Below are 25,488 nucleotides of genomic sequence, written 5' to 3' on the forward strand. Positions count from 1 at the left end.
CTCTTCTTGCTTTTCTTTCCCCCCTGTACCAAGCTACAGCCGCAAAGCTGTGTAATGCACCACACCTGAGAAATGCAAGCCCCTTCCTGCATGGTTCCTGCTCCCTCCTCTGTGCTTTTGGGCATCTGTGGAGAAGACCAGTGTGCTTTCTCCCCCGACACGCCCACCCCTGGTTTCCTGCCTAGTCTGGGTTTGGGAGTGGAGAATGGAATTTACCTTGTGTAGGTTTTGTCATTTGGGCACATTAGTTAATTGATCACACTTTAGAAGTTTAATCCTTAATTGCAAATTCCCAAATGAGCACAAAAAAAAATTAGACCCGAGCTTGTCTCTGAAGCAGCCCCTCACCCCAGGACTCCTGAGCGGATCCCTGACAGCGCTGACGTGGTTATTCCTCAGAGGCGTCTAATAGATTTCCACAAGAGCCTTCAATCCACACTTACTTTCTTCGCAAATTGGATTTGCATGTCAAGCCACTGAGTCCTCCGTGCCTTACCTCCACCCCAGCCACGTAACACCTTAAAGTGCTGAGTGTGAGCTGTGTGTGTGTGTGTGTGTGTGTGATACAGTGCTATTACACACTTAACCCTTGTTTTCTTTGTGTGTGTGTGTGTGTGATACAGTGCTGACTATTACACACTTAACCCTTGTTTTCTTTGTGTGTGTGTGTGTGTGTGTGTGTGTGTGTGTGTGTGTGCGCTTGTGTCGGAGACCGCTATTGAGCAGCTTCTCACCACAGCCCCGCAGGCGCTCAGGCCTCTAAGAGTTCTGTTTTGATAACTAACACACAGTGCTGTGTGGAAGGGGGAAACATGGGATGGGTCCTCTCTCTGTTCCTTTCACGATTGTGGTTCTGCTAGATGATATGGAAGTCGCTTATGGAGTGGAGCGCTGGTTTGTAGATGTATTTCTTTCTCTGCCTGGGCTGGGCAGCTTCTGCTCGCCTCCAGTCCCCGTGCGTGCGGTGGGAACGGAGACTAGTCTGGATTTGGAGATGAGCTGGGTGAACCCACCGAATTTGTGTCTCCAGTGAAGGGAATAAGTGAGCAGCTATTTGTGGCAGCCAGGACACGATCCAGTAAGTAGCACTCTCGATGGTTCTGGAATAAAAGTACATAATTAGAAAAGGAAGCGGCACTGACTTGGGGGAGGGGCGGCTGAGGAATTAGAAAAGGAGCTTTAAAATCTTATAGTCCTGCATTCAACACGGGCCCGGCTAAAAGGTTTTTAAGTGGTAAATGCTTTAAAAAGTCACTTGTGGTTGATCCTCTCTGGGGCATGGGGTCTCTTTTCACTCCATGTGTGGGTCTTTGCTGCCACTCAGCTCCCCCGCTCATCTGCCAAGCCTTGGATGCCAGTTGCCGGCCAAGGTTTCTTGTCAATGGAGGCATGCAGTGGATACAGAGGGAGGCCAGACGCAGGCCCTGTTAGTTATTTCGGGACCTCGTGAGACGGGCTTTGAGCCTCACCTCCCCTGCCACCCCACCCTGTCACAGGGCTGCTTCTTTTACCTTTCTTTGAATCCTTCTGCATTTTTTTTTATTATTTTATTTTTGTATCCTCTATGATAGTTTCAGTTGAGCATTAGTCAAATGCATATTTTTAATGCTCAGACGAAATAAGGAAAGAATATACAGTCGAAAGTGAGTTTTGAGCTAGTATGGAGATTATGGTTTGAAAAAATCCTCCCATTACATTTTAAAACGTGTGTGTGTGTGTGTGTGTGTGTGTGTGTGTGTGTGTGTGTGTGTGTGCATGCCACGTCCCACACGGAGGTTAACGGACAGAGCCTGTGTGAGTCAGTTTAGGCCTTCCACTATATGGATCGGTGGGGGCAGAACTCTGGTCATCAGGCTCGGCTGCAGGTGCTGATGCTGGCCTTGGCCAGTCACTTCAGACCCCTCAGGACTTTTCTGCTTAGTATTATCAGCTGCCTTTTTTGCCTGTGGGGACCGACCACACAGGGAGCGTTAGTATGTTTTTTGTTTGTTCTCCGGTGACATTTGCTACATTCTAACAAAAGCCTGCACAAGCAGCATCTCTCCAGAGCTGGCTCCGTGTAGCTTTGCTCTGAGCCAGCACCCGGTGTGATCACGGCACTTTGGACTGGCTGGTTTAAAGAGGCTGTAATGCTCCTGCTACCCTGCTTGCAGTCAAGGCATGCGGGAGAGTAGTTAAGGGAAGCTCGACTTGGAGTTCTTGCAGCTGCTGCTGCTGTGATGACTGGTGTCTCCCGTTCAGCCATGGATGGTTGGTCGAGTTCTAGACTTGGCACCTCTATACTGTCCTTGCTTCTGTTTTTGTTAAAGGTGTCCCTGGAAGAGATACACAGGTGGCTTTTTGAAGTGCTCCCCTTTGATCTGGCCAGAGGCAAACTTACCTTTCCAATCTGAACACTTCTGGGAGCTAGGCCGAGGCTGATGACTATGGCCCAGGACCTGCAGGCTGCAATCAGCACTGTCCGGGGGTCATAGACTTTGAGAAGCCATGGTATAGGAAGAGGTGGGTGCTTGAATAATGCAGCAAAATAAATATAGCTCCAGGCAGTGCCAGTCCACCTGTCCAGCATCTTGCTTCAGCACCTCCTCTGCTATTGATGCTCTGTGCTCAGGGACCCTTCTTGGTCTTTCTCTTCTTTCTGGTCTTTGGTACGTGAAGGTCAGTGAGCTTCACAGCTGAGTAGAGGTTTCTCTCAGGCTGCGGACTCTTCTACTCTGCCTCCTTGTGTGGGAGACCCAGGGTGTCTGCTGTTCCTGCCGACTCTAGGGCCTTGAATACCAGGCAGATCCTCTTATCCCCAGCTCTGCCACAAGACCCGGTCTCTGGAGTCCCACAGCTCTGGAGTCCCAGGTCTCTGGTGTATCCCAGGGGAGGGCAAGAAGGTATTGGGCCGAGCAGTGCTCAGCAGAGCTGGAAACATAGTCACGGAGTGCGTACTGAGTGTGTCTCCCTACGGAGTGTGTACTGAGTGTGTCTCTCTACGGAGTGCGTACTGAGTGTGTCTCCCTACGGAGTGCGTACTGAGTGTGTCTCCCTACCTGTTTCAGGTCAGAGCACCGTGCCTTGCATAGTGATGAGGCAGGAGAGGAGGGCTCTGGGGCCCCTAGGACTTTAGGCAGAGGAGGGAGCTTGTAGTCATTTGAAAATCTCTGCTGAAGTCTCAGAAGTCCCAGGAAGAACTCTGGGCTTCATTGGAACCATCTTATCTGAACTGATGAGACACTTAAGTACTCACTGTGGGTTGGAGCCTCAGTCATGTGAGGGAGAGTCAGAATCTGCACATTTGCCACAAGAGTCCAGATCTGGAGTGGTGAAAGTTAATTTTAAACATGGTCTCTCCGATGCAAAGGTTCTGGGTGTATCCATGCATTCATGTAGCCATCTGTCAGTCATCCATTCACAATCCATTCATCTGTGTGTTCATCCACCCACCCATGCATCCATGCATCCACCCATGTATCTGCGCATCCACTCATGCATCTGTGCATCCATCTATCCATCCATCCATCATCCACCCATGCCTTCATGCATCCATTCACCCATGCATCCATGCATTCACTCATGTATCCATCCATGCATCCATGCATCCACCCATGCACCCATCCATGCACCCATGCATCCACCCATGCATCTGGGCATCCACCCATGCATCCCTGCATCCACTCATGTATCCATCCATGCATCCCTGCATCCACACATGTATCCATCCATGCATCCATGCACCCACTCATGTATGCATCCATCCATCTACCTATCTATCCACACATCCATGCAGCCATGCATCTATGCATCCACTCGTGTACATCCGTCCATCTACCTGTCTATCCGTGCATCCACCCATCTATCCATCTATGATGCCTGCATCTATCCATCTATGATGCATGCATCTATTTGTCCGTGCATATATCCATCATTCATCATCTTATACAGTGGTTCCTCATATATCTCAGGTCCAGGATCAGGACCAGTTTTGGGGGCTTTGATCAGGGATGCTTTGGGGGCAATGGGTGGGGGTTCTGATGTAGCCTAAGGAGGCTTGGTAGAACATCATCTCCAAGGCCTTGAGCCAGGAAACAGATGGTCAACCCCAGGGGCAGAGTGTAGTGAGAAGTGCCTGTGTGGAGGCTCCTGCATATACCTTATAGCCAAGAAAGTCCCAGTGGCTGAGCTGGGGCTGAGGAGTGAAAGGAAGGTGCTGTCCTGGTGTGTCTGGGGTTGCCAGCTTTCCAGGAGGGCAACAGCTACTCCTAGAATGTTGGGTGTTCCAGAGGGAGTGGGGCAGACTGAGTTTTAAGTACCCCTGGAGGCTGGTGTGGAGTGGCAGTAGTGACGGAGTCTAGACCTCAGCAGAAGGCCAGGCAAAGCTGGGGTGTGTCTGTGGGAGCTGAAATGGGACCTTTACTTTCTGTGTAGTGGGATCTCAGCTTGGCCTGCTTCTCAGTGTCCCAGTCAACACCAGAGAAAGGCTGTCTTAGAAGAGACAAGACTTAAGCCAGTCCACAAATGGAGGGAATGTGTCAATCGGTGCTGGACTAGGCCCAGAACTGTCAAACTTGATTTTCTTACTGGGGCTTTATGGAGAGGAAGACAGGAGGCTCCTTCCGTCCTCTCTTTTATGCCAAGGGGAGACCTAATACAGAAGTAGGAAGAATGTAGGTGAGGTGCCCAGCATCCCACAGTACAGTATCACTGGAACTCATGCCCTGCGACCTCTTCATCCCAGAGACCTGTTGACAACCAGGCAGAGGGACAATAACAGGAGGGCCATCAGCAATGCTCCTCTGCCTCTGAACTTGCTGCTCCTCTGCCACACTGTCTTTCCCAGGCTCGGGGCATGGCTGGGTCACTCACCTCTCCTAATAGGTGATATCTTTGTAAATATGCCTTTTGTGATCACCCAATGTACAGCAATCTCACTGCATGCTACCCCATTTTTACACTGTTTTCTGGAGGCAAGCTACTTCTGAAAACACATTTTCTGTTTATGTACGCACTTACCCCCCTCCCCCTTATTCCTTGGGGATGGGGCCTCTTTCCATTTTCAGGGTTTTCTGTTTATATCTATGTATCTATCTGTGTATCTATCTATGTATCTAGGTATCTATCTGTGTATCTATCTATCTATGTATCTATGTATCTGTGTATCTATGTATCTATCTGTGTATCTATCTATGTATCTATGCATGTATGTATCTATTTATCTATCTAATTTATTTTGCATAGGGGATAGGGACGGCAAGTTGGGGACTGAGGATGTATTTGTTAAACAAGGTGGATTCCTTCCTTTCTTCCTCCATTGCTCTCTTCTCCCTCCATCTCTGTCTCTCACCCCACCCTAGTGTAGTCCTGACAGACCCCCTTTCCCCCTGGACCTTCTAGGTCACGCCACTGGACAGGGAGCCAGGACTCAAATCAGTCACTCACCCACACCACGCACACTTGGTGCTCTGTTTTGGGAACCAGGTGTGAGCGTTTCCTAGCTAAAAGCCATTTCCGGGGAAGCTCTTCTCCCTCAGTGGATTGCGGAGCTGAATGCGGGTATGCTGGCGGCAGCGACTGCAACAGCCCCATAAACACGAAGTGGAAGCTCGGGAGGAGGCACTGGGTTCCGGGTTCCCTTGGTTTCTCTAGGCAGGACCTTCGGTGAGTCCTCTTCAGGAGAAGTACAGCATGGCACAGTAGGCTCGGCACCCGGGACTCTCTGCCTGCCTCTTCTCTCTGAGTCTTTTTCCTGCCAGGCAGCTTTTCCACTGAGGTGTCTCTGCCGACACCTGCTTCCCCGGGGACAGCGTGAGTGTGTGTGTGTGTGTGTGTGTGTGTGTGGTCACGTGGGGACAGCGTGAGTGTGTGTGTGTGTGTGTGTGTGTGTGTGTGTGTGTGTGTATGGTCACGTGCCTGCGTGCCTGGGTGCCTGTGTGCCCACATGTGCGGCCCTGCACTCCTCTTTATCCAAGCCCAGTGTGGCCAGCACCCTGATAGGCTGATGGAATGGGGATGGCATGGGAAGAGGATCGAGGCTCCTTAGACACCCATCTACTGCCAGGCCTGTGCTGGGTGCTAGGGAAGGAGTCTGGCCAGACACTGTCCATCCATGCACATATCTGTCAATGTATCTATCCCATCTGTCTGTATGTCTGTTCATCTGTCATCCATCCATCCATCCATCCATCCATCCATCCATCCATCCATCTTTTTCAGCATCTTTGAAGCTTTGGGATGGGTCCCTGGGAGAGGCTAATGTGAGATCATAACAGCTTGCCTTTGTTGAGCATTTGCTGTGTGCCACAAGGCCTTGTGACAGTTTACATGGACATCATCTTGTCATAAGAAGCAGGGACTATGGGATTATTGTTCTCTTCATTTTGTGGGTGACCCAAGAGCCCATGGGTGACCAGACAGCCCAAGGGAGCGTAGGGCACACTGGTCACAGCTGGTGGCATACAGGGGTGACTCAGGGAGACAAATGCTCTGCCCTCATCAGATACTCAGGCTTCTCACAGGACCCCAGCAGGAAAGTCCTTGTCCAAGACCTTGTCTGCTCAGAGGCGAAGGGTGAGACAGGAGGACAGTGACTCAGATGGGGAGAGCAGGATGGGGCCAGATGCTTTGGGCTGGTGTTTTATCTCTCCCTCCCTCTTCCTCCCTCCTTTCCTCCCTCCCTCCCTCCCTCCCTCCCTCCCTCCCTCCCTCCCTCCCTACGTTTCTTTTTCATTTAAAAATACCTTTTAAAAATGATTTATTTAGGGGCTGGGGATTTAGCTCAGTGGTAGAGTGCTTACCTAGGAAGCGCAAGGCCCTGGGTTCGGTCCCCAGCTCCGAAAAAAAGAACCAAAAAAAAAAATGATTTATTTAGTTTTAGTATGGGCATTGGTGTTTTGCCTGCCTGCATGTCTGTGTGAGGTGTCAGATCCTCTGGAACTGGAGCTGCAGATGGTCGTGAGCTGCCATGTTGGTGCTGGGAATTGAACCTGGGTCCTCTGGAAGAGCACTCAGTAACTCATAACTGCTGAGCCACAAGGTCTTATGTAGTCCAGGCGAGCCTCAAACTTACTGTGTAGGGGAGCATGATTTTGAACTCCTGACCACCTTCTCTCTCTCTCTCTTTCTCCCTTGTCCTCTCAAGTGCTGTGCTTACAGATGTATCTCATTACATGTATGCAGCTCTCCTGGTTTTTTTTGTTTGTTTGTTTTGTTTTGCTTTTTTGAGAGGAGGTCTGAAACTCACCACAATCCTCCTGCCTCAGCCTCCTGAGACTATGGAGGTACTCTACCTTGCTTGCCCCTTTCTCTTCATGTTTTGAGAGGAGAAAGGATTATTGCTATGTTATTTTGCCTTGTATGGGTATGATTAAGAATTTTTTTTAAGAATTAATAACCCGTTTCTCCTTGCACATAATTAAAATGTTCTCCAGTCTCTAATTTTTGTCATTTTTATAATCCAATTTGTTTTCGGAGTGTGTCGATTCCCTTTCCAAGCACAAAGCAAGGGGATTTTTCTTCCTTTAATGTGCTTGGGATCCCAGTGTCCAGGAATCCTTTAAACTACGTGATTTTCTTCTTGGTTAAATACGGTGCAAACGGGGCCGTTGGAGGGATCTTAAAAAGCACAACACCAAACAACAAGGCAAAACAAAACAAAACAAAACAAACAAACACCAAACCAAACCAAAAAAAAAAAAAAACCCATGAAAACTAAAACCACAACAAACAAAAACCAAACCAAACCAAAAAACCCTTCAAGTCTCTGCATGCTCACACAGTTAAACAATTACTGTGAACCGGAATGAGGGAACCACGGTGTCAGTAAGGAGGCACGAAATCACCAGGACAGGATGCTGTCTCACTCGCCCGGTCCTGTGCCTTCAGGCTCCACACAGCTGCCTCAGAATCTGCTGCAGGGGAGTTTTAGTCCAGTAAAATCATCTGCAAACCACGCCTTCCCACTGAAAGAGAAAGAAAGAGAAAAAGAAAGAAATAAGAAAGCAAGCCCAAGAATTCTCACTGTGATTAATCGGGTCCACAGATTGACAGATCTGGGGTTCCTGGGACCTTGATGGGGGCTGGGCACGGCACTGGGAGGGCAGTCCTCTTACTTCAGCTTCCTCCACCCACCCCTGGGGGGCTACCACCCTGCCTCAGCCTAGGAATTTCAAGCAAGGCCACTGCTTGGAAATCCCCTTTCTCTGCGTGCATCTGAAAGATGTCTTGAAGCTAAATTTATGTTGAAGGAGGAATTTTCACCCCGTGCAGTTCCCACCTGCATGGGCTTGCTGGGGTGTGGCCGTGGCTGTGTGGATGTGTTTTGGGGGTTATGTGGGAGGAATCCTTCCTGTTCCCTATATCTGTAAGATAAAAATTTAACTTCCCTGTTTACAAAATACCAGCCATTGTTTCGTCCCCCGACTCAGCTACTCTGTAGGCTCGGAGAATCTTGTTGGAGGGGAAAAAAATGTCTGAAGTATTTAAACATGTTGGACCATGCATGCATCCGTCCATGGCATCTCGGCTTTTTTCCCCCATGGTCCCCTCCCTCCGTTCTCTCTTCTTTTTTACCAAAGTATATTCATCAAACTGCTGAGATGGAAAGATTTGTAATGAGTTTTTGAGCTGTGTGCGACTGTGTATTTTCCCCCTCCCGTCCCCCCACCCAACCCTCCCTCTCCCTCTTTCTAAATCTTCATCTGACATTAAATAAAACAAATCCCAAACAGATTAACTGTCGCATGGTTCTGCTCCGTCTCTTCAGTCTGTTCGCAGGTCTGGAGGGGGACCCGGTCGTGGTGGTGGCAGCCGTGGTGGTGGGAGATGCCCGGGAGGCCGACGGAGGTCCATGTGGCGCACTAGGTGGGATGCTGGCATCCTGAAGGCCGAAGCCCTGGCCCTGCTCCCCTGTGGCCTGGGCATGGCGTTCTCCCAGTCCCACGTGATGGCCTCTCGACGGCACCAACATGGCCGACTCATCATCGAGGTGGACGAGTACAGCTCCAATCCCACCCAGGCCTTCACCTTCTACAATATCAACCAGGGCCGCTTCCAGCCACCGCACGTGCAGATGTAAGTGCAGATGCCCAAGGGACCGCTGAGTACAGGGACGGGGGTGCCTCCTGGCTTCAGTTACACTGGCAAACAACATTCCAGGGCTTGTGGCCCCAAATCGCACTGTGCTGCGGGACCACCCGGGGCTGAAGTTGGGAGGGATCTGAGGGAAGCTCCAGACTTGTGACCCCAGGGACCCATATTGGCCCTTCGTTTGTTTTATTGGACTTGGTGGATACTTCAGAAATGTTTGAAATGAGATGATTTTCCTGAGGGATCTAAGATTTGATGATAAAACCGGAAGTTGTGAACCTCCAGCTCCCTTGTTGGGGCGGGGATGGGGTAGGGAGAGTGAAGTGAGGTGGAGGTGAAGGTGGAGTTTGAGAGGTTGGTGGGGTGGAGTAGAATGAGGGTGAGAGGGTGGGGTGGGGGTGGGTGGAATATCTAGAGGCCGAGTTTCAGCTATGCTTAGGGGTGTGGCTCATGACTCCTAGTCTGACTTCCTCCGACCGGAAGACCAAGTCATAGAGAGGGAAAAGATCTGGCTGTAGGCCCAGGAGCAGGTTAGGACCCCATCCTGAACTAGCTGTCTCCTCTCCCTTTGTCAGACCCCAGGCTTCTAAATCGTTCTACAAAGGATGTGTGGGCTTCAGAGCCCTCTCCTCTCAGTTACAAACACTTTCTTAGTGTCTCAGGTGCCTTCCTGCTCTGGGCCACAGTCATCTTGATTTCACACGGGGAGTTGGGGGTGGTGGTGGGGGGAGACAGATGACTTCCTACTGACAGGAAGGACACAGCAGCTACTCAGGGTGACCAGGTATTGTGGGGTTCCTAGAAGCCCTTCCCCAGAACACTAGGTTATCCGTGGGGTTGTAGACCCTAAGCCTCCTCCAGAGAAGGAGCTCTGAGGAGCGAGTGTGTTCATGTGGTCCCAGCATCTGTCACTCAGGGACAAGGTACAATGAATGGGTGAGTTCCCCAAACCCAGCATGCAGAGGGCAGCAGAGCCATGCATGGTCACTCCTTCCTATGTAGCTTCCTTCAACCCCAGGTTGTGTTCTGGGGAGGAAGGCATTGGCTGTGGCTGTCTGTGATCTGGAGTGGGATTCCAATGCGAAAATGCCTGTTTTCCCAGTAGCACTTGGAACAATGCTCATTCCAGTGGGGTTTTACTCCATGTGGTCAGAAGGTGTAGTCTTTGGTGGGTATCTATCTGAACATTGCCTCCTTTTCAGGGGGAGAGTGGGGTGCATACTGGAGGGTTAACCAAGTCTTTATGCCCCATTGAGGGCACACCTCTTCTTGGCCCTTGGGACCTAGCAGCCTGAGGCCTGTCTGGGGCTGCTTAGTTTCTCTCTTTAGTTGGTGGGATTGGAGATGATACTGAAGTCCCTGAGGCTGGACTTGAACCTGTCCAGAGGGATTGACTATGAGGAGGGGGTGTTTGGGAAGGGGTATTAGGAGTCCCTGAGCCAAGCAGAAGGGGCAGAAGAGTGGGGCCGCAGGGGATGGGATGAAGAGAGGGTCTCTGATGATTTCAGAGGTACCAGCTGGGTACAGGGGCCTGTGTAGGAGAGAGGGGCCGACTACAGGCCCTGGGGCTAGACTGTCCTGGTAAAGGACAGTGAGATACTCTTGAGTGACAGTGGGTGTTTCCATCTGACCAGCCAACAGTGGAGGCCAGTCTAACCCCCTTCATTTGTTTCTTTGCTCAGGTTCCTCGGAAACAATTAGGCAGCTTGTTGATTAGAAAAATAAGCTGATCTACCCTGGGTAGGGCTCATGTCGCTCTATGCCTCAGTTTCTATGCCCCTATGCTGTTTGCAGTGGTGTCGACTGTGCATTTGTCTCTGTGCAGCAGAGCCACTGTGGGACACCGTAGCTGTAAAAGCCGTGGAGAAAAAGCATGGTGACTTTCTTGTTGTCTGGCTGGTGTCTCCCTTGTCTGGACCTCTCCCCCTTGGCCTGCTCTATGGAATGCCTCACTGGGTAGTGAAGGTCCTGGCTTCTATGAGCAATGGGTCTGAATGGCCACAGGGGTGTGGGTAGGGCTTAGGAAGGAGCACAAGGAGAACTTTGAAAGTCTGGGCAGGCACAGGGACCTGGGGCCATGGCCTCCTGTCCCTTCCATTTAGACTCTAGATCTGAGGTTCCCAGGCTGTTGGGGATTTCCCTGGCAAGTGGCCACTCTGCCTGTAGGAAAGGTTTACAGGATGATCTCTGCTCCCTGCCTAGTGATTTATCACCGTCAGGGGCTTAGTCTCAGGGGTAAGAGAACGGTGATCCTGTTTAATAAATACACAATTTATATTTAATAATAACAGTGACAGTTCAACGTGGCCTCTGAGTTGTGTGGTTTATTCAGTTGCCCCTGAGACCCTGCTGATAAGTAGTCTGTCGTTGCCTGAGTGATGTCTGTCTGGAGCTGGGAACTCTAGCTATGGGTCTTGGGACTGAGAAACCCCAGGGGCTTCTCAGGAGAGCCCTCTAGGCATCAAGACCCTGGGCATGCAGGGGCAGCAGTGGGCAATGGCGGGGCGGGGGCAGGCTATTGGAGTCTGCCATGAAAGGTGGAGATAATTAGTGTTAAACAAACAGCTCTTCCCTCTGCTCTTTTGGGGTCACTGGAGATATGGGGCAGAACCTTTAAATGTCATCTGGGGCTTCCCAGGCAGTGCTGTTAGCTGAAGAATGTAGAGAAAAGGAACGGGAGAGCTAGACTGGGAGGAACCTTCTGTCCCTGGTTCCTGCACCTGACTGGGATCATACCTGATCCACTCTCTGCAGAGGGAAAAACCAGGACTTCTGAGGAGGAGCACACAGAGCCAGGACGCCCACTTGCCCTGTGCACTGAGCTCAACCTGTTCACTAGCTGAGAGGAAGAGGGCTTAGCCTGGAACTGGGCAGGGGCTGGGGCAAGGCAGGAGGAGAGAGCTCAGCCCTGTCCTTTATGCCTAGGCAACAGACATAGCAGCTGTTTCTGCTTCCTGACCTTTCATCCTTCCTCCTGCTTCAAGTCTTGTGTGTGTTTGTATGTGTGTGGGCATGTGTGCACATGTGTGTGACCACATGTATGTGCATGTGCATGCATGTATGCACATGGGTGAGATCATGTGCACGTGTGTTTGTGTGTATGCATGTATATTTGTGCACATGTGTGCACGTGTGTGGGCATGCACACAGGTCTGTGTGTGTGTGTGTGTGTGTATGCATACATGGAGGCCAGAGATCAACTTCAGGTGTGTCTCCTTCAGGAGCTGTCCACCTGGAGTTTGGAGACCTGATTCTTACCACTAAGGCTAAGTCCATTCTGCCTCCACCTTCCTGGCAATGGGATTACAGGCAGGCTCCTCTGTCCAGTTTTCCTTTGGGTCCTAGGGATTGAACTCAGATTCTTCTGCTTCTGAGACAAATGCTTTCCTGGCTGAGCGTCTCCACAGCCCGACCCTCGGATCCTTGCTTAGGCTGTTCCCTGGCGTGTCTAGTGCTCCACCCCATGTGCTCTGTAGACATCCTGCATGTGCCACTCTCCATGAAGACCTCCAAAGCCCCTGGCCCTGCCCAGATGTAGGTGCTGTTTCCTAGGGAGGCTTGGTTCCCATCTATGACCCTGCTGTGCCTGGGCCCTAGTACAGCAAATGGGAAGACGGAAGGGAACGGGAGGGAGGATGCGTTCAGGAAGAGCCCTGAGGATCTAGGAGGGTCTGAAGCTCAGAGGTGCCAGCAGAGTGTGCTATCCCAGCTGGAAGGGCAAGGTCGCTGAAGGCTGAGAGGCAGCAGGAAGTACAGGCCAGGCGATGTGCACGTGCAGGGTGGCCAGGTCACCTTGGAACCTGCCTGTCTTGGGCAGAGCCCAGACAGAGAGGGTCAGGACAGCTGTGTGGTGTGGAGCTGACCATTCACGACTTGCCCTGGGCTCTAGGCTCCTCATTTTCAGGGTCCCCAAGCAACAGGGCCAATGTCAGTCCCATGGTGGCATGCATGACAGGAACCTCAGACTTCAGAGCACCATGTTTCTCTGGAGCAACGGAGGGACAACGCATCTCTTAGGAGGCCTTTGTGGGTGCTTGACACCAGGCATGTGCTGTTCAGGATGGCTTTTGGGAACAGAGCTGAAGGCATTTTACCCACTGAAGGATCTCCCTAACTCCCTGAAGCCAGGTTCCGTGGCTGAGACTGGGTGAAATAGCCTTTCCCTGAGCCTCAGTTTTGTCATCCGTAAAATGGGAATACCAGCATGATACTGGGCAGAGGGTTATGAGAAGGGGAAGAAAACAAATGTGGAGACACTGCTCAGTGTGTGCTGAGCTCCCAGACACTGGGAGTGAAGCTCGCTCTCTTTTCTTGCAAGGTTGGGCAAACAGCTTTGCTGCAGAACTGAGCTGGGGAAAGGAGGCTTTAACTCGCTCTCTGGGGATCTCTAGGCTTCTGTCTTCACTGTGCTCAGAAGCCTCAGGGTGCAGGGAAATAAGGTAAAGTTAATTAAAGAGCTCCGGCTTCCACAGCCGCCCCTGTTGATGAGAGCCCTCGGCTGCCTGGTGGCCAGGTTGCCTTCTAAAGAGTGGGTCCCACCGTGCTCCTGGTGTCTTCCTTCAGCCTTTCTCTTGATCTTTTTGAGGTGGTCTTTATAACTTTATGGCATCTATAAAGTGTGTGTGGTGTATATGTGTGGTGTATGTGGTATGTGTGTTTGTGTGTGGTGTGTAGGTGTGCATGTGTATATGTGTGTGCGTGTATGTGTGTGGGATGTGATGTGAGATGATGTGTGTGTGTTTGTGTATGGTGTATATGTGTATGTGTGTGTGTATGTGTATGTGGGGGATGTGGTGTGAGGTGGTGTGTGTGTGTGTGTGGTGTATGTGTGTGTGTGGTGTGTGGGGGGATGTGTGTTTGTGTTTGTGTGTGTGTTTGTGTGTGGTGTGTATGTGTGTGTGGTTGTGTTTGTTATGGTTGTGTGTGCGTGGTGTGTGTGGTATGGTGGTATGTATGTGTGTGGTGTGTGTGTGTATGTGTATGTGGGGATGTGTGTTTGTGTTTGTGTGTGTGTATGTGTGTGGTGTGTATGTGCGTGGTGTGTGTATGTGTGTGTGTGTGTGTGTGTGTGTGTGTGTTGCATATGCATGTGTGTGATGGGTGGGAGAACAAATGGATTTATTTGGTTTGCCCGAGTTCCTGTGTCTCCCAGTAGTCCCGTGCTGACTTGACCCCTGTGGTCCAGTCAGCACTGTCAGAAGAGTGAAACAGTGTGGAGTACAGGTAGAAACCTCCCCTGGCCCCAGCCTCTTAGTCTGCCTTGGAGAGAAGATGCCTAGTCCCAGAAGACACAGGGAAGGTGAGAATGGCAGGCAGATTTCCCTTTTACATCTGTTCATACACTGCCTCCTTCTGGAAGCTTCTAGGAACCCGGAGCAGTGATGGTTTTCTCTGATCCTCAGCCCTTCTGTTGCCCCAGCACAACTGGGAGCCACAGGGTCACGTTCTAGTCAAATCCATGGCTCCTGGTGAGCAGGATTCTAGCCTGTTCATCTCTCTGACCCTCATTGGGCTTGGAAGTGGGCTTCAGTTAGGTCCTCAGGACGTGTGCTAATTGACCACAGAATGTGTGGACAGTCAGAGGAGACGAGAGCCCAGTGCCAACCCAGTGCCTTCCCGGCCAACCATTACTAGACTTATTTGGAAAATTTCTCTGTCTTCCCAGTCAGCTTAGCTCCAAGCTGCCGGGGCTCTGTCTAGGCTTAACAACCCCCAAAGGGGACCAAGGGTGCTTCCTCTTGTGGTTCCTGAGGGGTGGGGAGAGACTGGCGTGTTTCCTCCACCTGCTGCAGATCCAGCAGGAGGATGCACCGTGCACATTAGCATGCTGAACCCATGTCTCTCATAAGGTGTTAATTAAATTTCTTCGAAGTATATTGTCTGAAAAAAAAAAGGATAATTAGAAAGATGTCTTTAAAAGTATTTATGTAACTGATACGGTACTGCTTTTGGTTTGACGCATAATTAGATTTAAACACGACTCTTCCAGCGGCATACTCGTTTGGAGAGGGCTGCTTGTTGAAATGTCATCGTGTTGTTTTTAAGCATTGCAAGCCTGGTGAAGTCACCCGGATGCATATATGCTCGGTGAAGAACATGGGACAAGGGGCTTTCGGTGGGGTCCTTAGCCAGCCGCTGGGGCTCCTGGGAATGGGGATGTAGCTTATGCTATGCTCTTTGCATTTCTGGAATGTTCTAGCCCAGGTGCAAACCCAGGCCCTGGGTTCTTCTTGTGTCTAAGTGACAGTGGCTGAATGGGGCTCAGGGACCTGGTTTTCTGACTGCGGGGGTATTGTCTTGCACAATCCCAGAGGGCTCTTGGTATCAAAATGACTGAAACTGTCACCTATCTTTTGGAGCCCCTCCCCTGCTGCTCTCCTTGGGGCTGCAGCTTCCGCATCCTTTGCACTGTGCTAAGTGCTGACCTGAGGACCAGTTTTCTTGAATGGATTGGGGATTTCAGGCTACCCGGTGTCTGTAGGACAAGAGTGCCCCCAGGGGCGAAAGATGGTTTGGGGAGGTTGAAAAGCAAATCTGCCAAAGCAGAGACAGCCAGCACGGGAGTGTTTCTGTAGCGAAAGCTGCACAGGCCCAGAAGTGATGAGCAAAGCTGGGAAATGCTGCTTTGGTTCAGAACGGCTCGGCTGCAGTGGTAGGCGCCGTATGTGGGCACGGTGTTCAGACCCTCATGGCCGTGCTCTGAGGTTCTCACGTTGCTCTGACAGAAAACAAAACCAAAAACCAACCAACCAACCAAACAAACAAAAAAAACCCCAAACAATAAAACAAAACAAAACAACAAAAAGGAAAAGCAAAAAAAAACAAAACAAAACAAAAAAAACCCAAAACAGACGAAGCAGCCTAAAGCAAGGAAGGGTTTTTCTTGGCTCACAGTTCGAGGACACAGCCTGTCATGGTCAGGGGAAGGATGGCAGCAGGAGTGTGACATAGATGGTCACACTGTGCCCGATTCCAGATAACAGCTGCTGCTTACCTCTCCTTTTTAAAATCAGTCTGGAACTTAACATTGCCTCCTCCATTCAGGGCAAAACCTTCAGGGGAAACATCCCCATGGACACTCCCAGGCCTGTGTTTTTGCAGTGATCCAAAATTCCACCACAGTAAACATTAACCCTTACATCACCGGAGGCCGAGGCTCAGGGCACGAGAACATTTTGCCGGGTCCTGCAGAAGGCTGGCCATTTAGCTCATGTTCAGTTGGACACCGAGTTGATGGCTCAGAACATGGGAGGGCTGTATTCTGGACGCACCGCCCTGCAGGATGACAGCTCCGTGGCAACGCTAACCTGCAGCACCTTCTCTCCCCGCAGGGTGGACCCAGTGCCTCACGATGCCCCAAAGCCACCTGGCTACACACGCTTTGTCTGTGTTTCTGACACTCACTCAAGGACAGATCCCATCCAGATGCCCTACGGCGATGTGTTGATCCACGCTGGGGACTTCACGGAGCTGGGGCTCCCAAGCGAGGTGAAGAAGTTCAATGAATGGCTGGGTAGGTCTTGCATGCTGAGCGCACTTGGTGCTTGTGAGGATGTGACATCCAGAGCTGCCCTCTCCTAGTAGCACGTCATCCCTGCCCTGCCCTGCACCTTCTGGGATGGGGCTGCCCACTATGTTGGGGAGCCTTCCCTGCTCTTTTAGCTTGTGTCTTGTACCTTTCTCCCGTCCCATCCGGGTCTTTCCAACACCTAATCTTGACTGTGACTCGTTTGTTAGTCTTCGGTCTTGGAGACCCTCCCAAAGGGTCTGGCTCGGCTCCCATGTGTATGGTCCACCTGTGTGTTCAGTCCTGAGTGTCTGGCATAGATGCTCACAAAACAACTGTTGAACTAATGAATGAATGAATGAATGAATGAATGATTGGCCAAGCTGGTGAGAGGTGAATGGCTTTCTGGGAACAGCAATGCCAGGGAAGGTCTTCTACTCATATGCTTGTGGTTCAGCCTCCAGTGAGGACAGCCCTCCGCTCTGTGGCCTCATGCTGGTATAGACACCTGAGGTAGTTCTTTTTGGGGGCAGCAGCTACTGTGGGCAGTGGCAGGGCCTGACCCCACAGGTAATGGTGGGTACGGCTTTGTCTGGGTGCCTTTTGTCCAAAACAAAGAGATAAACTAGCATGCTCCTCTCCCAACACCTAGGGTAGGGACTTTGCGTGTTCTGGAATCTGTGGGAAAGTCACAGTGAGGTGGTTCTGTGTCTGCCTCGGGGAGGGGTGGGCAGCTGGATGGCCCCCGGGTAGCCTGGTGCACAGGCCTGCTGTCCTGGAGAGGAGATGTAGATGTGTTGATGTCCCCCGTAAGAAGCTCCTGGGGGCTGGCAGACTTTCCAGTCCTTTGCGGTCCCCGGGTGTATCGATGTGCAGCTAGCTGGGAGCTGCAGAGCAGGGGGCCAGCCATGAGGTGTGTAGCTGCAGTGAGTGAGAGGCCTGGCTCCACCAGTGGAAACAAATATTTACAAGCAGGGCTTTGCTTCCACTTGGCAAGCTTCGCATTTTAAATATTGATTTTTCAAACGGGCGATTTTAATCCAGCATCATTTGGGTTGGAACATGTGAAGGCTAGGGTAGGGGAGTGTATAGCCAAGGCCAGAGACAGCCAGACTCCTCCCCAGCCATGTTCCGGACTACCTTCTTCAGGGTTCTTTATACCCAGGGTAGTTCTTTATCTCTTTTGCTATGACTTTCGAAAGACAAGAGGCTCCATTTGGCTGGGTGAGGGTCACTACAGGCCAGACACCATGTGCCAGGCTCTGTGCGGCAGGCTCTCTTTTACTCTCTGCCTTGGTGAAATGTGGCCACAGTTTTGTCCTGATATCTCTCATCGCACCCTCTCTTGACAGACAAGAAGTCACAGATCCTGCAGTGTGGCACAGAAACTTAGGTTGTGTGGTCCATGGGTCTAGATCACCAAGGGAGTGGAGCATGGGAGCAGGCTGTGGCTTTCTCCAGGGAAAGGAAATCTTCAATGGGGGCTTGGCTTGGAAACATGGGTCTTGCAGAAGAGTTGAGAGTCTGAATAGGGTGTGGCCAGATGGTTTGGGGCAAAGCATAGACCCTGAAGGTTTCCTTCTACAGGGCCTCTTTTCGAGGCTGCCTTGAAGTGTTTGGAGAGCCCGGGACTGTCACTGCATAGGGTGAGCTGCAGACTGGAGAGGAGGGAGGTGCCTTCTTGTCTTGATCCAGGGCCAGGAATGAGTGAGCCACTTGGTGGAAAGGTTATTGGTTGCTAGAGCACTGCTCTTGCTGGGAGAAGAGAGACTCCCGAGGGCTTGGCGATTCAGGTTGGTAGGTGGTCGAGCGTGTGTGCACATGCGCGTGCGCATGCATGCGTGCGTACACCTGCTCGTGCAGAGTGCATGTGTGTACAGCTCGTGTTTCCTGAGCATCAACTCTGTGCCCTCCTGTGTGGAATCACCCCCTTCAGTCCTGATGACAGGAGGGAGCAGCTACTGTTAGCTCCACTTTATAGAGTAGAAAACGAAGGTCCAGAGACGCAAGGCAACCCTCCCTAGGTCACACAGCTAGTGTGTGGCAGAGTCGGAATCAAACTCAGGCAGGAGGACTCTGCAGCAAGGCTCGTTGTTGCCTCTCTTGCTCTTAGGGGTAGCGTGTGTGGCTTCATCATCTTTGGCTGACCCCCAGGGTCTGCTTCCTGAGTGGGACAGCGGCAGCCGGAGGTCTTTCTTTGACCCCAGTTACCCCATTTTGCATGTTGGTCAGGCTCTCTTTGCCTGGTTCACCCCCCAAAAGCGGATTGGAGGCAGGTGGGAGAGACAGTTAAGTTTTGTGGGCTGTGAAGAGTAGAACGAGGGCTACGGTTGCTTCTGTGAACTGATGTCTGCCGTATCAGGACTCCCTCAGGACAGGAGTGGGAGCAGGCTCAGAGGAAGGAGACTGTGGTGAAGTGAGCTGGCAGGGCTGGCTGTAAATGCACGTTAACCGTTTCTGAATGTTCAGAGACTCCGTTTCCGAGTGTTGATGTGTGATCTCTGTGGTCGGCTGCCTCTGTAGACAGAGAACAGACCGGAAGAAAGCCTTCCTCTGATTCATCCTTAGGAGTCGGCATGTATCAGGTGCAGAGACGGTGGAGAGGAAAGACCCAGGGCCCTGCTCAGTCTGGGTGACAGAGAGAAACAGGAATCTGCTGAGAATTGACCTGGGGACCCCGGGATGTGGGTGGTCATGGGGAACCCTGCAAAGGTGACCTTGGTCTAGGCTAGAGGGTGAACCTAAAGCAGAGAAGGATTAGGGGTGGAGGGGACTTGGCTGCTGTAGGCTCTGAGGTAGGACAGAAAACCAAATAGGTACAGCGAGGAGAGCTGGCGAGGAGTTGGGGCTGATTCTAAGGGTGATGGAGGCTTTCTGGTTGGGCATGGGGAGGTCCCCACGACTTTCCAAAGGCATATCTGGATAGTGAGTCAGGATGGCAGCATCATGGGCAGAAACTCTGGAAGATTCCAGGACTGCCATCTGGATCAGGAGATTTCCTTCTTCGTGGCCTTGCTGTCTCCCAGTTCCTCAAGGGGAGCAAGTGCTAGTCTGCATCAGATAAACTCAGAGCTTCCAGCTCTGAGGAGACCTGGTCTGCCCGGTGACTGGTGCTTTGTGCCTATCCAGGAGAGATGGGCAGCATGGGCTAGAGTCCTCCCTGGCTATTCAGCTATCCCAATGTACCCGAGCCTTTTCAGCCTGAGGGCCGTGCCCCAGGCAACGTCTTCCCCACCTGCTGGTCTCAGGGATAGATGTGGGTTCATTCCAGGCCAGTTCCTGATAGACAGGAGATGTAAAAGCTAATGCAGACCCTCAGTGAGACAGGTTTAGGTACCTGACCAGGGCTGAGCAGGCCACCCCACACTGCCACTGAGCTGCTGCCAGCACTCAAGGATGTCTGTGTTTCCATCAGGATCGGTATCTATCAGTGTCCTTGGAGCAGTGACAGCAGTACATATTTCTCATGTGACTGTCCCAGTAAGAAGTTAGGAAATGGCTGAGGACTTCACCTCAGATAATAAATACTGTGAGAGCAGGCAGCGCAGAATCCTTTCCCTCCCCAAGGCTGGTTGCTTCAGAGATTCCTGGGTGAGGAAGCCAGGCCAGATTCCTATTGCAAAGATGCCAGCTCCTCTCTGGGCTGCCCAGGAATGCATCCCCATGGCTGGGGGCACACGGCCTTCATTCACAGTTCCAGCTTTAGGTCTCAGCCCTTTCACACCCTAGGGTGTGCCGCTCACTCCTCCCCATCCCCCTCTAGCCTCTGCTCTATGCACCTGGCACCTGACAGATAACTTCTGCAGAGTTCTCCCTCTTTGTCCTGGGCCTTGTCTTTGCTTCTATATCATTTCTTTTGATTCCCATCCTGTTCCGTGAAGTGTGTGTGTGTGTGTGTGTGGGTTCCCTTCATTCTTTCCTCCAACCACCTTAACTACAGATAGTGTCCCAGCTCTTACCCCACACAGACCAGTGGGATATCTCTAGCTTTCTCTAGGGCTCCCCCAGATCCCTCCTTACAGATATCACTAGGCCTTCAGCTTCTCTTCACTTTCCAGAGCTCTGCCCCACCCCCATGCCTTCCTTGTGGAGCAAGCTGTACCTTACCATGTAACTGGTGGCTGGTGACCGCCTATCCAGATCCCGATGTCATCTGCCCTCTTGGCTCTCTGGCCTTCTCCACTCACCTGCTGAGTGGGTGCTGTGCTGAGTGAGTGCTGTGCTGAGTGAGGCCCCCACCCCAGCTCCTGTTCATCCTGTGGGTTCCTGTGGGCCTCTGAAGGCTTGAAGATGGAGATCAGGCTAGCTCAGCCAAGGCTGCTTAGCCTTGAGCATGAAAGAAAATCAGAATGAGGTTTGTGGAGGGCGCGATGAACCAGCTGATTTAGTCGCTCGGCCTCGGGCAAAGGAGGAAGACTGGGAGGGGGGGCTTAATGGAGTGTTTAGAAGTTATAATTAACTTTTCCTGGCACCCTGGCATAGAACGATAGAGGAGACAATATAAAAGGGGGCCAAGGATTTAGTTAAATAGAGCTCGGTCTTCTGCAAGGAAACCCTTAATTAAAATCTGCGAGGGAGGAAGTGGGGGGTGGGTGGGAGGAAGTAGAGATTTACTGCAAACCCGGGTCTGGATCTCGCCTCATTTAGGATGTTGCTGTGACTGCGCTGGAGGCCCGAGGCCTGCACGGTTTACCTCTTTGCAGTTCAAGAGGGTAAAGGAGCAGAAAGGTTGGCCTTGCCAACCCCCTGCAGAGTGGGCACAGCTGGTGGTCTGCACATTCTGATAATTCCTGTCGGAAAATGTTTTCGATGCTGCTGTAGTTGGGTGACCTTCTTTAGCCACCTTTCCGTCACCCCTGATTGGCTATCTCTGGTAAGGTTGTCCCTTACCTCTTGGGAGGCCAGTCTCGGGCATGGATGGGAGGGCTCCATAGTTCATGGCTTCTTAACCCCAGAGGTTGGGCAGATTCCCTCTTCTATTTGATTACTTTAGTTCTTGATTTCTTATCTGTCCTCTCTGCTTCTCTGCACCTCAAGACACAAGGCTCTCCGCTCCTGAGAGTGCCTCTGACCTGTGTGTGCATCTGGCCCAACCTCAGCGTCGGGCCCTCATCCCTCTCCACCACCACAATGGCTACCTGGCTTCACTTTCTGGCCACTTTGGCCCAGTGGCCCAGGGGCATCTGCTCTCCAGCTCGGGCCCTGGAAGTAGATAGGGCTGTTACTGCCTGTGTGGTAGCATGGGGTAGGTGGAGTGGGGTGGGTTCTCAGTGCTGGGGTGTCAGGCCTTATGCTACATCAGGACCCAGAGAACTTGAAATCAGGGCCCTGGGGACGCTTCTGTTCTCAGCAGCTGGTTGGCTACCCCCAGTCTATGTCAATCAAATGAGAGCCCTGAATCTTGGTTATGACACTTGAGTTTCCAGGTCCCATCCAGGACCCCAGTACATCTGGGATCCACAAGTCTTATGGTGTCACGGCCCCAGCATAGGTTAGTAGAAGGTTTTGCCTCTCCCACCTCACTGTGGAGACAGGCAGGGGTCTTCAATCAGCCCAGTGGATACATCATTTGGGGATCTGCTGTGCTCCCTATATGAAGATTTTATGACAGTAACACAGAAGTAGTCCTTTTCACCCCTGAAGTTGTGACAGCCAATCAAGTGAGAGGGTGGGACCATTTAGTAACTGACAGAAGAAGACTCCAATCAACTCACAGAGTGGGATGTTAGCTGACTGAGGTGGGAGCTTCCTAGAAAGACCCTCTAGGAGAGGTCTAGAAAGATCTAGCCATGAACTTCTTATTGCTGGAAGAGGCTGGGAGCCAAGGTGTAGGATACTTGCCTGCAGCCTCTGGAGTTTAACCTTAGCTTCACTAAGGTCACCAAGAGTTTCCCAGGGAGGGACAGGCCAGACTATGTTCGGGATCTCCAATGGCTATGGTGTGGAGATGGAGTACAGTACAGGAGATGGAGACTGTTGGGCCTGGAAGGTTGTAGTTAGTGTTGGCCAGAGGTCATGGTGGCTTAGACTGACCCAGCAGTGCAGAGGCCCAGGGCCAGGGAGGAGAAACCAACAGGGATCATTGCCTGAAGGTGTGAGAGGAGGAGAGGGATGTTTGGTCCTTACAACCACCAGCAAGGACCACTGAGCAGACGCTTGTGAAGAGGGCGAGAGGATGAGGTTCCTATGGGGACACATCAGTTAAAAAAGAAACTCGAGGGGCTGGGGATTTAGCTCAGTGGTAGAGCGCTTACCTAGGAAGCGCAAGGCCCTGGGTTCGGTCCCCAGCTCCGGAAAAAAAAAAAAAAAAAAAAAAGAAACTCGAACCACAGTATGCTCTTGGACTCGGCAGCAGCCGGCATAAGCCTGCTCAAGATCAAGCTAGTCAACACTCTGGCATGGGTGGGTGAAGGTTCCTAAGGCCCCAGTCTGGATGGGGAGCCATTTGGCAATTGCCGGGGGGGGGGGCGGGGAGGGAGAGTCATTTTTCTTTGGGGCATGACTGCTGATGGGTTGTGGTCACTCCAGTAGATGACCCTACTATGTGCATCTGGACAGCACTAATTGAACACAGAGGGATAATGACAAAACAAGCAGGCAAGTAAGCAAGCAAGCAAGACAGACAGACAGACAGACAGAAGGACAGAAAGAGAAGGAGGGGGAGGGGGAGGGAGAGATCGAGAGAGCAAGAGAGAGAGGAGAGAGAGAGAGAGAGAGAGAGAGAGAGAGAGAGAGAGAGAGAGAACACAAGGTTGGGTCCAGGGGAATGGTAGTGGACCAATAGGGGAGGTATCATTAAAAAACATTTTATACCTGTATAAAGCTCTCAAAGAATAAAAAGGTTGTTTTGTTGTTTTTTTTTTAAATCAACAGAAATAGCCACTGTGCCTTCTCTTCTTCTCAAAGGCTAACAGTAGCTGTTGCGCGTGTGTATTTGCTGGGAAGTTGGGCTCTAGTCCATCCTACCATTCTGTTACGTCACTACTCAGACATTTTCAGGAGCCGAGACGCAGGACTGAATGTTACCGTTTGTTGTAGTTGTCTCTTGTTTCTTGTTTCTTTATTTAATTTGCTCTTTTATTTTTTTTAGACTTTTAAAAACGTCATTCTACTTTGTCACACGAGGTCATTCTCGCACAAGTTTTTACGAACTTATTTGAAACCCTTATCGTTCTGCACGGAGGGATGGCTATGAGGTCGCAGACAACTTTGTGGGGTTGGTTTTCCCTCTCTACCTTTACGTAGCTCTGGGCATCAAACTCAAGTTGCCAGGTTGGCATGGCCAATACCTCAGCCCCATGAACCACCATAGTGGCCTCTCTCTTCACCACTGCGGCCTGGCATCCTCTCTGGTAGCCCTTCCGTCAGACTCAGACAGGGCTTCTGATGGGGTCACCATCACCAGCCTGTGATAGAGTGACTGATGGGTGGGGTCAGTCTAGACCACTAGAGCGTACCTCGTGCTGCGGGGGTTGGGATTCATTTAAAAATTAATTTTCTATATTCTCTATTTAAAAAAGAAAACCTTACAAAGCCAAACTGTGTTTTAGGGGCTAAAAGGGAGAAAATTAACTTCTAATAAAGATGAAGGAGCTGAGATTGGAGGTTGTACTGGGCAATTTTGGCCATAATTACAGTATTTTCATGTTAATGCACAAGCCCCTTGAAAGGTGTGCTTAAGCGCTAATTACCTATTTACAACAGAATGGTTTCTCAAATGAGACCAGCTGGGTGTGTGTGTGTGTGTGTGTGTGTGTGTGTGTGTGTGTAAGTGTGGTCCACTGCAGTTTATTTTATGTTTTTTAAGGACCACAATCCAAATTATCTCTCTTTAAATAACAGCAACAACAACAACAATAGTAAAAATAATGAAGTTTAAACAAGACAATTGTATTCCTTTGAAAGCTCCCGACTCCCCAGTAGTTCTCGCCTGGTTTAGGGTTTAGTTTTTACTGATTTGTATCCCATCTTAGGTCAGAGGGTTTAGGATGCCTTACAAAACCAATAATGGTGTAATAAAAATCATGATGATTTAAAAAATGAGCACCTGAAACTTGAAGTATCAACCCTTGGGGCTGCGTGGGCTCTGTGAGTGGGAAAGTGGAGCTTCCCGGGGGTGGGGCACAGTGGAAATGGAGACCTGCCGATGCCCGCCCCTGTGACGTCTTTCCCCACAGACTTTGCTCGTTTAGCTCTGGGTTCACCTCCAGGGTTCCACCGGTGTCTTTCCCTGTGGGAGGATCTTGGCAAAGGATTTTATGTTTGGGTAACCACAAAAGTTTGTTTAGTGTTTTCTAGTGTATAAAACATGTCCCTTTCTGTCACTCATCTTGAGCTTCCTGTTCCCCACACCACCCCCGCTTTCTTTTGGACTGATTGAAGTCCCCCCCCCCCGCCCTCCCTTGCTGGTTTGAGAATCCTGTATCATTTTCTGCTGCATCTAAGTGGTTACTCATAACATCTTCACCTCCTGTAACAGTAAAATCAGTTAGCTTCACTGCAGTCCCCACAGGCACCCACGCGGCCCCGCCCCCTCCCGTGCCGCCCCTCCCACCCAGTCCCCTCCTGCCCCGCCCCTCCTGTCCGGCCCCCTCCTGTCTCCTCCTTGCCACCCTCTCACAGGCTTCTTTGCTGCCCAGAGATTCCATTTCTTGGCTGTTTTGCAGCCCATCCTGATGGTCACCCTTGGTACTCGTTTTCCAATCTGCAGGGTGTGTAACTCGGTAGGCATTAGCTGGGCTGGCCTCACCTCCAGACACTGGGGATTCAGCAATGAGTCTCTGTGAAGTCAAGGGAGAGGGCAGAGCATATACGCTCAGAGCTGTGAGAGGGCAAGGTGGTCTGGAGCAGAGAGTAGCAAGAGAGACTAGAACCCTCTGAGGTAAATGCAGAAAAGATGGATGGATGGAGCC

General features: G+C 51.1%; 1 protein-coding gene and 1 long non-coding RNA gene across 10 annotated transcripts in view; one reads left to right on the forward strand and one right to left on the reverse strand.

Annotated features, from left to right (window-relative positions):
* Mpped1 (metallophosphoesterase domain containing 1) overlaps window positions 1-25,488 on the forward strand; it is a 79,949-nt gene that overhangs the window by 4,170 nt on the left and 50,291 nt on the right. For 3 of the 9 annotated variants that reach the window (XM_063263938.1, XM_039079606.2, XM_039079605.2), the window contains exons 2-3: window positions 8,747-9,054; window positions 16,401-16,582. The exons of 1 other annotated variant lie outside the window; for it this stretch is intronic. In XM_063263938.1, coding sequence (XP_063120008.1) covers window positions 8,831-9,054; window positions 16,401-16,582 — 406 coding nt within the window. In that variant the 5' untranslated portion in view covers window positions 8,747-8,830. Of the gene's footprint in view, window positions 1-802; window positions 1,079-6,416; window positions 6,553-8,743; window positions 9,055-16,400; window positions 16,583-25,488 lie in introns of those variants that run through there. 5 more of the 9 variants (XM_017594993.3, XM_017594994.3, NM_001130569.1 and 2 more) reach the window with 5 other exon arrangements.
* Window positions 963-6,017, reverse strand: LOC120093700 (uncharacterized). Its single transcript, XR_005487278.2, has 3 exons — window positions 5,425-6,017; window positions 3,236-3,302; window positions 963-1,100 (listed from the first exon to the last, which is right to left on the reverse strand). It is a non-coding gene; the product is annotated as an uncharacterized LOC120093700 (long non-coding RNA).

The sequence above is a fragment of the Rattus norvegicus genome, chromosome 7 (genome assembly GCF_036323735.1).
Source record: "Rattus norvegicus strain BN/NHsdMcwi chromosome 7, GRCr8, whole genome shotgun sequence".
Lineage (NCBI taxonomy): Eukaryota > Metazoa > Chordata > Mammalia > Rodentia > Muridae > Rattus > Rattus norvegicus.